The sequence below is a fragment of the Clupea harengus genome, chromosome 4 (genome assembly GCF_900700415.2).
Source record: "Clupea harengus chromosome 4, Ch_v2.0.2, whole genome shotgun sequence".
Lineage (NCBI taxonomy): Eukaryota > Metazoa > Chordata > Actinopteri > Clupeiformes > Clupeidae > Clupea > Clupea harengus.
In genome coordinates, this window is record NC_045155.1 from 16857450 (window position 1) to 16867449 (window position 10000).

At 48.0% G+C, this 10000-nt stretch overlaps 1 protein-coding gene across 2 annotated transcripts in view; it reads left to right on the plus strand.

Moving 5' to 3' along the window:
• Positions 1 to 10000, plus strand: part of celsr3 (cadherin, EGF LAG seven-pass G-type receptor 3) — a 44715-nt gene that overhangs the window by 20706 nt on the left and 14009 nt on the right. For both annotated transcript variants that reach the window (XR_006152380.1, XM_031566434.1), the window contains exons 5-15: positions 145 to 260; positions 1182 to 1270; positions 1548 to 1705; positions 2045 to 2208; positions 2546 to 2671; positions 2769 to 2938; positions 3153 to 3344; positions 3776 to 3886; positions 4704 to 4872; positions 6526 to 6667; positions 7527 to 7647. Coding sequence is in view for 1 of the 2 variants with exons in the window: in XM_031566434.1 (XP_031422294.1) it covers positions 145 to 260; positions 1182 to 1270; positions 1548 to 1705; positions 2045 to 2208; positions 2546 to 2671; positions 2769 to 2938; positions 3153 to 3344; positions 3776 to 3886; positions 4704 to 4872; positions 6526 to 6667; positions 7527 to 7647 (1558 nt within the window). In the remaining variant the exon portion in view is untranslated. The remainder of the gene's footprint in view (positions 1 to 144; positions 261 to 1181; positions 1271 to 1547; positions 1706 to 2044; positions 2209 to 2545; positions 2672 to 2768; positions 2939 to 3152; positions 3345 to 3775; positions 3887 to 4703; positions 4873 to 6525; positions 6668 to 7526; positions 7648 to 10000) is intronic.

The window sequence follows — 10000 nt, forward strand, 5'->3', positions numbered from 1 at the left end:
CAGGATCTGTACAGTGTATGTATGTGTGTGTGTGTGTGTGTGTGTGTGTGTGTGTGTGTGTGTGTGTGTGTGTGTGTGTGTGTGTGTGTGTGTGTGTGTGTGTGTGTCCTGCTGTCTGTGTTTATGGAGTGCTGTGTGTTGCAGGTTTGCCACTCTGGAGAGCAGTGGCCTGCTGTTCTACAACGGACGCTTTAATGAGAAGCACGACTTCCTTGCCCTCGAGATAATTGATGGACAGGTGGTGCTAAAATACTCCACAGGTAGGCTTGTGTGTGTGTGTGTGTGTGTGTGTGTGTGTGTGTGTGTGTGTGTGTGTGTGTGTGTGTGTGTGTGTGTGTGTGTGTGTGTGTGTGTGTGTGTGTGTGTGTGTCTGTGTGTGTGTAACTGTGTCTGTGTCTGTGGGCGGTTTGCAGATATTTTTTCACTGTAGAGATTAGAAGTAGGTGGGTAATGTCATTTTAACATGATTTAATATGAATGAGTACTCATCATCAACATGATATAGATCAGGATATGGAAACCAGTGGACTTGTAAACAGTGCTTTAACATAGAATAGGACAGTGAGGACATCTGGTCTTGTCCTGGTGTGGCTTTTTGGATGGAGACCCAAGTCTGGCACTATCCTTGATTTGGGTCTGTGAACCCCCCCTGAAGGAGAGTGTGAGAAGATTGAGGCCTGGGCTCTGGAGCTGCATGAGCAGCAGTCTGGGATCTGGAGCTGCATGAGCAGCAGTCTGGGATCTGGAGCTGCATGAGCAGCAGTCTGGGATCTGGAGCGCTGGAGCGCTGGAGCGCTGGCGTGTGGGTAATGTGGAGCTCCAGAGCCCAGCCTGTGTGTGCATCCAGGCGGCCGGAGGAGGGGAGATGCCACGGGCTCTTCCCTGTGTGAGTAGGAATAGTATCACACTTGTGTTCTGGAGTAACAGCACACACAAAGCGCGGCTGATATCAGATTTATCAGCACGAGGAAAGATAGGGGCCCAAAATTAGGCTCAGTTAGGTTATAAAATGAGTGTTTCACGAAGGAATGAATGAATGAATGCACAGATGTCTATTCATTTTCTTTCTTCGTTTGTTCATGTGAGTATGCCAATTAAGGGTTTGAACTGGAAGTGAAAAGATTACGCTCACCCCAGGTGTTTACTCTAATGACTCTGACCTCTTCTTGACCTCTGCGCAGGTGAGTCATCCACTCAGGTGAGCCCCTTCATGCCAGGGGGAATGAGCGACGGCAACTGGCACACTGTCCACATCCACTACTATAACAAGGTGAGACTTGTGTGTCTGTCTGGGTCTGTCTGGTTGAGTTGAGTCCTATTTAATATTTAAATTAATTTGTCCCTTTGTGTCTGTGTGTGTGTGTGTGTGTGTGTGTGTGTGTGTGTGTGTGTGTGTGTGTGTGTGTGTGTGTGTGTGTGTGTGTGTGTGTCTGTCTGTGTGTGTGTGTATGTGTGTGTGTGTGTGTGTGTGTCTGTCTGTCTGTCTGTGTGTGTGTGTGTGTGTATGTGTGTGTGTGTGTGTGTGTGTGTGTGTGTGTGTGCTGCAGCCCAAGCGCGGCGTGAGTGGTGTGGTGGAGGGTCCGTCCGATGAGAAGGTGGCGGTGGTGAGTGTGGATGACTGTGACACGGCCGTGGCCCTCAGGTTTGGCTCCCAGCTGGGCAACTACAGCTGCGCCGCACAGGGCCGACAGAGCAGCTCCAAGAAGTGAGTAACACACACCTACACACACACACACACTCACACACCTACACAAACACACACGCACCTACACAAACACACACACACCTACACAAACACACACACACACACCAACACAAACCCACACACACCTACACAAACACACACACTTACACACATTGCTCCTACATAGGGCAGTCACAGTCACACAATAGCTTCCATGCAATAGCATCGACAGATATGAGAGAATGAACTCCCAAATACACACTCGTTGATAAGATCTTGGATGTGGTCATGATGTTGTAACATGCCACATGCATTCTCTCTCTAACTCTTTCTCTCTCTCTTTTCCTCTCTTCTCCTCAGGTCCCTGGACCTCACGGGGCCGCTGTTTCTGGGCGGGGTTCCTAACATGGCAGACAGCTTCCCGTTTAGCACAAGAGAATTTATTGGCTGCATGAAGGATCTGCACATCGATAACAAGCTTCTGGATCTGGCTGGCTACATTGCCAATAATGGCACATTGCCAGGTGTGTGTGTGTGTGTGTGTGTGTGTGTGTGTGTGTGTGTGTGAGAGAGAGAGAGAGAGAGAGAGAGAGAGAGAGAGAGAGTGTGTGTTTGTGTGTGTTTGTGTGTGTGTGTGTGTGCATATGCCTGTGTGTGTGCGCGTTTGTGTGTGCTTTTGTGAGGTATTGTGGTATGCCTTGAGGCTGGTGTGGCTGGCTGTTGCAACTGCAGTGCTTGTCTTCTTATGTTATAACGTATTCAGAATGCTACTTCATCGCCTAAGACTAGCTAGTCTGACTCAGATAGTTGCTGATGTCAGAGAGACTTAAGTCATGCCATGATTTTGGTGCTCTCTGATAGGCTGCAGTGCGAAGCTGCCCTTCTGCAAGTCAAACCCCTGCCAGAATGGAGGCACCTGCAGTGTGAGTTGGGAGACCTTCTCCTGTGACTGCCCCCTAGGGTTCGGAGGCAAGGACTGCAGCCATGGTGAGCCTTACTACAGATTGCGTTCACAGTATGATAGCTCTCATCATAACTGAATGACCCACAAATCACCTGACCTCTCTCTGTCTCCACATTCCAGTGATGCCCCACCCTCATCGTTTCCTGGGAAAAAGCGCCCTCTGGTGGGACCTGAAGAATGACGTCACCATCTCCACGCCCTGGTACCTAGGACTTGTGTTCCGCACACGCGCCAAAGAGGGGATCCTGCTGCAGGCCCAGGCTGGACAGTACACCAGCCTCATATTCCAGGTAGACACACACACACATCCCAGAACGTTACCCTACACGTATGGTTCTAGTCAAGATCTTTACATCAGGGTTACCAGGGTTCCCAGTATAGTTGAGCATCTTAAAAGAAGTTCTGGAGAGATGACCCAGTCTTGACAATGTTAACATGGTGCATGGACAGGTGTTAATATATCTGTGTGTGTGTGTGTGTGTGTGTGTGTGTGTGTGTGTGCAGGTGATTGCCGGGCAGCTGGTGTTCTCGGTGTCTCACGGCTCCGCTCGCGGACCCCCGGTGCGTCTGCGTCTGGACCAGGTGCAGGTGTGTGACGGCCGCTGGCACGACCTGCAGATGGAGCTGCGAGACGTGCGGAGTGGACGAGAGACGCGCTATGTGGCCACTCTCCGCCTCGACTTTGGCCTCTACCAGGTCAGCCTCCCCCGACCCCTCAACCCTGACCTTTACCACACTTTACAACACCAACAGAGCCCCTCTCCTAATCTGACGTTATAATCTGTTGTCCAGCACTCTTAATCCTTGCACCTAATCCTAACTCTGTTGTATAGACTTAGAGCTATGGGCTATTGTTCTGTTTGGGTGATGTTAGAAAATGCCAGCATTGTGCACACACACACACACACACACACACACACACAAACAAACATCCATCCATATGTGCACTCTGTTTGCCATGCCATGCATTTTAGTCTTTCATCCAAGTGATCTCTCTGGCTCTCCCCCCTGCACTTGTATCCCTGCATTACATATTTATCGCGGAAGAGTGTTCCAATCTTCTCTGTCTCTTACACTCTCTCCCCCTCTCTCTCATCCTATTTCTCTCCATCTATCTTATCTTGCAGGGAACGGTGATAGTGGGCAATGAGATTCATGGTCTAAAAGTGAAGCACCTGCATGTGGGCGGAGTCTTGGGCTCCGGAGAGGTGCAGAGCGGCATTCGAGGCTGCATTCAGGTACGCCCCTGTCACCATGGCAACAGCAACTGCCTCCTTCTGTGTTTGCTTCTATGGGTATTTAGAGTGAACAACATCACTGAATATCACTGAGAATAAGAGAGTACGAGTTTTAGTGATGTGTGTGTTCGTGTTCGTTTTCGTGTGCGTGTGCGTGTGCGTGTGCGTGTGCGTGTGCGTGTGCGTGTTTGTGTCTGATGCCCCACATCGCACTGTATTAATTTAACTGGCTAACCATTTTCTTTCATTTTGACTTTACCTAGTTATTGAGTATTTAAATAAGTATGGATGATGTTATTTAGGCTTTATTTAGATTCAAATGTCTTCCCAATATGTGTTCATTTTGGACGCTTTAGTGGATTGGGGTTGTTTGTTTATTTGACCATTCCAATCGGCGCTCATTTGCCAGGGGTTGGCTGTCATTGGCCTTAATATCGGCCTAGTGGTTCCACCTGACAGTGATGTGTGGAGGAGGAGCTTAGTGTTGAAATAGTGCAGGATGGTTATCAGTGGGGGACAGGAGGTTCCTCTAACAGGGCCACCAGATGAGATCAACTGATGGGAGTTTCTCTCAGTGCGAGGCCAGTCCATTCTTCCAGTGGGTTAGACTGATTTAGACCTTAGATTCTACATTAGTTTGATACTTTATTTATTCTGATGCTTTGAGAATTTGCTATTACATTATGCCACATTTTCGGGACCCTTTTCAATCAAATCTATATTTAGATTCAAATCCCTCATATTCGCTGCTGCCTTCATTCTCTGGATTGTGTCTTGGCTGCTTTTCGACAGTGTGTGTGTTTGTTGTTCATCTCAGGGGGTGCGTTTGGGGGTGCGTCCTGACTCCCCACCTCTCCCTCGTCCATCGCGCGCAGTGAAGGTGGAGGTAGGCTGCAGTGTGGGAAACGCCTGTGTCTCCTCCCCTTGCTCCGCCCACAGCAGATGCGCTGACCAATGGGAGAAACACACCTGCATCTGTGAGCCAGGTATGGTACCATGTTTTATAGTAGATGTATATCATAGTATATAGATGCACCTGTGAGCCAGGTATGGTACTATGTCTTATAGTAGATGAAGTTTATAGTAAATATAGTGTAAAAAATGTAGTGTTTGTGTGTGTATGTTTGCTGGTGTCAAATGACATCCATCCTAAAAGCCAGTTACTCTTGGATTCGCCACTAAAGAAAACCCATTATGTCTGCAGCTAATCTCAGCTGTAAGAGGCTTATATTCCCCTCCGTGTTTGCATGCTAAGAAAGAGCCACCATTGTGTCTGTGTCTCCAAAAAGTTAAGCAGAGAGAAGTTTGAAGAGAAAGGAGTGCAGAGAGACGGGCAGAAAGAAAGCTGGAGAGAGAGAGAGAGGGAGCGTGAGCGAGAGGGAAAGTCAGAAGTTGAAGTGATAAGTGCTGCAGGGTTGAGCAACAGAATGCCGAATCACCTTAGCGTGTGTGAAAACATACACACAGCTGCATCTTTCCTCATCCTGCAGCCGAAATTGTCTTACTCATTTTCATAAGCAAAGAGTACCCCCTCCCTCTCTCTTATACCCTCTCACTCTTTCTCTCTCTCACACACATACACACGCACACACACACACACACACACACACACACACACAGAGTTTCATCAGCATTTTGTGTGTTATAAATAATCTGCTCTGTTGGGGAATCAAGGCCCCTGAATAATTCTCTCTCATCTCTCAGAGCTTCTTCAGGCACAGAAATTACCCCTCCCCCCCCTCACTACCACACAATTCTCTCCCCCCCCCCACACACACATCTGTTAGTATGGTAGCTAGTGATTTACAGAAGCAATGTGTGGCCATTTCTAAAACTATGTCCATGTGCACAGAGTGAGGCTACAGTAGTAAACTTGCAGTATATGTTGTAGATATTTGGTGTCTTTTATGGGTGTGTGTGTATGTGTATATGCGTGTGTGCGGACAATATCTCTGTGCTCAGACTAAGTATTGAGTATCTGAGGTTCAGTTATGTGCTCTCTAATAGAGAGAGAGAGAGAGAGAGAGAGAGAGAGAGAGAGAGAGCAGGAATGGCCTGTGCGTGTCAGTATAGGCTTTGCAATATAGCACACAAAAGGCTTCATCGCTGCATTGTATGTGCTTGATGGGTCTCCATGGCAACATCTTTGTTCATGTCCACCGTTTGAAGGCCAGGGCTCCTATATCTCGGTGTGTGTGTGTGTGTGTGTGTGCGTGTGTGTGTGTGTGTGTGTGTGTGTGTGTGTGTGTGTGCGTGTGTGTGTGTGTGCACTGATGCATCATGTGGGAGCCTCTCTGTGATGTGTGCACTCAGTGGCTTTTGATGGGAGGGTGCCTTTGGCTTTGTGAGCTGAGATCTGGAGGATGGCTTTCTCTACTAAGGCAGGGACAGCTATGTGTTGAGTCAAGGTCCTTGCTTTGCCATCTTTGTGTCTTGCATAGTGTGGGTGGGTGAGTGTGGGTCACTGTGTGTGTGCCTTCATTTGTCTGTGGGTTTACAGTGTTCTTCATATATATTATTACACTGATTTGTGGCAAGTTTGCAATGTGTGATGGTGTACATGTGTGTTTGTTTTTGTGTGTGTGTGTGTGTGTGTGTGTGTGTGTGTGTGTGTGTGTGTGTGTGTCGGTGCATCTAAGGCTTCTATGGTAAGAGCTGCACAGATGCATGCCAGCTGAACCCATGTGAGAATGCGGCTCAGTGCCACAGAAAGCCCAGCTCCTCCCATGGCTACCTGTGTGACTGTGGAGACAACCACTACGGACAGTACTGCCAGCACAGGTACTCTTTCTCTCTCTCTCTCTCTCTCTCTCTCTCTCTCTCTTTCTCTCTCTCTCTCACTCAGACTCACGCTCTGCCTCTCTCTCTCTCTCTCTCTCTCTCTCTCTCTTTCTCTCTCTCTCTCACTCAGACTCACGCTCTGCCTCTCTCTCTCTCTCTCTCGCTCTCTCTCTCTCTCGCTCTCCCGCTCTCCCGCTCTCCCTGTCTCTCTCTCAGATTATCTCTCTCTCTGCCTCTCTATCTCTCTCTCTGCCTCTCTCTCTACCTCTCTCTGCCTCTCTCTCTACTTCTCTCTCTATCTCACACACACATACATACACACATATCCTGCATGCATACACACATACACACAATGTTACCTTTGTGTCTAGCAGCCAATGCCAAACGCATTCATAAATGGTTTGGGAGGTGACTTGACAGCTCAAGATGTTCAAAGGAATAATGAAAACGGTTGTTATTCAGCAACTCCACTTAAATGAGATTCCTGCCTGCCCAAATGATGAACACCATAATGCCGTGCTGGTGATTTAGCAGGAGATTGTCTAATCTGAGCCCCAATTAGCAGGGAGCCTTCCAGACATTAATTGGCACTGAGGCCCAGGTTCAGCTAATGATGGCCTCACCCCCCCCGGCCCACCCCCCGCTCTGCCACAGCCTGTCCAGAGGAAATCACACAGCAGCTGACAGAACACACAAGCACAAAGGGGATTTAGCTCCGGGGGTCAGTCGGGGGTCGCACCACTGACCGTCTGCTCTGTGTGTGTGTGTGTGGGTGTATCTGTGCATGTGGTGTGTGTGTGTGTGTGTGTGTGTATCTGTGCATGTGGTGTGTGTGTGTGTGTGTGTGTGTATGTCACAGGATTGAGCAGCAGTGTCCACGGGGATGGTGGGGGAGTCCTACCTGCGGTCCCTGCCACTGTGACACCAGCAAAGGCTTTGATCCCGACTGCAACAAGACCAGCGGCCAATGCCACTGCAAGGTACACCCTCTTAGCACACACACACTGGCACTTCAAGCCAGCATTTCACAATATAGCGTAGCATTTACGCACAGACATTAACAAGCATCCATCAATCATTACATCTCAGATATGAAGACGTTTTCACTTATATTATTATCATTGACAGGGCCGGCCCTAGCACATTTGGCACCCTAGGCAAGCTTCACTCCTGGCAAGCTTTTTCCTGTTTGTAACCGCCGCCGCCACGCCCCCTCCCCCCGCACACATATTCTGCCTATAAGACTTAGATATGTGAAATTATCAGGGTGGATCACTAACCGCCGCCGCCATGCCCCCTCCCCCCGCGCACATATTCCGCCTGTAGCACTTGTCAGTGTAATCTTCGCTGAAAAAAAAAATTATTAGAATTTTTTTTTAATTTCTTTTTTGGTGGCCGCAGTTTTTGGCGCCCCCCTCTCAGGGGCGCCCTAGGCAACCGCCTATGTCGCCTGTAGGAAGGACCGGCCCTGATCATTGACAGCTTTCAAAAGTTTGAGATGTTGTAACAGCTGCCAAACCCTAGATGTTTCCCTTTTTATTCTCAGAGTGCAAATCTCATGGCCTCCTCTTAAACATCTCTCCCTCAGTCTGAGCTGTGTGAAGCTGAGCTGCTGGCTGTCATCGCTTCACTGACTCCCGTGTCTTGTAGGGATCCTAGCACCTGAGTGGGCACAGTGGCTCATCAAGTGGGACTAGACTGTGAGGGCAGGAATGAAACTAATCACACTTCCTTGAGCAGAGACGCTATGATTGGCCCTTGACAGTAGCTGTGCGCTATGATTGGCCCTTGACAGTAGCTATGCGCTGTTAGCTACTTTCTCCACTTTCACTAGTTTCTCCATGTAGCGCTATGGCATCCCCTTCCTTCATAACAATAACAGCCAAAACACAACAACATGGTTCGCTGGTTGACCAATCTAGCAGCCTGATATTGTATGTTAATGGCATGTTTATGATAAAGGGTACATTGCTACGGTAATACATAATAATCTCATCAGATTATCCCCTAGTCTACACCTTTAAATACAATTATAACAACACCACCATCCATGATAAGATTATCTGTATGGGCTTATAGGATGGTGTTGGAACATTTGACACAAGAGTTGTTGAGCTAATCTCTAACACCAGTAGCAAGTCACACACACACACACACACACACACACACACACATACACACACACACACAGAGAGAGAGAGAGAGAGAGAGAGAGAGAGAGAGAGAGAGATAGAGAGAGAGAGAGAGAGACTGACATACTTACCATCGCCACCAGGGAGCTTTTACATATCACCATTACACATAATCAACTTTACTCCTAATCCCATGATCCTAGATCACCCACAGAATCGCACAGGGACACACACACAAACAAACACACTTAAACACTACAGCAAGAATGTACCCCCTTACCTAAAGACCCACACTGTAATTGACTCATGGCCCTAACCCCGGAGCTCGACCTATAATCTCTCAGATTGACCCTAATCTGTAATCTCTGATCCACAGCCACAAACCTGCTCCTGCTGGGGCATCATCCTGTTCCAGGCATGCATGCACACACATACACACACACACATACACACACATACACACATGACTCTCATACACATATGACTACATGTATGCCACCACACATTCGCGCATGCACACACACAGACATATACACACTTACACATACATACAGACACACACACACACACACACACACACACACACACACACACACACACACACACACACACACACACACACACACACACACACACAAACCTACAGCCTTAATAAAACCCTTCCCTACAACCTCGTAACCCCCCTATAATCTTTAATCCCTAATCCATCTAACCCCAAACCAACCCTGCCATTCTCCCCTCCATGCCAAACTCTGGCCTCCCTGCTCACTCCCCCAGGCTGCCCATGTCACTAGCCCCAACCTGCTGCCTCTCTGCTAGGCTCCAGACTGCAATGATAGGGATGGTACCTCACAGGACCTTAATGGTGGATGCGGGTTTTCAATACCAAGGCCAGATGTGTCAATCAGATATTTTAATGCTACAGTGCACTTTATATAAACCCAGGGGGCAGAACATTGTCTCATTCACTACTACATTGAGTATCATCAACTCTACTTTACTGCACAATGAGACTCAGATCCACTGACCACATGCTATGTGTCTTTTTTGACCTGTGTGTATCTATGTGTGTGTCTATGTCTCTCATTTCACCATGGTATACCTGTATGTGTGTGTACCTGTGTATTGTGTTTGCTTGTTTTATTTGTTATTTGTGTGTATATTCATATTTGTATATATACGTATATCGTGTGACTATTGT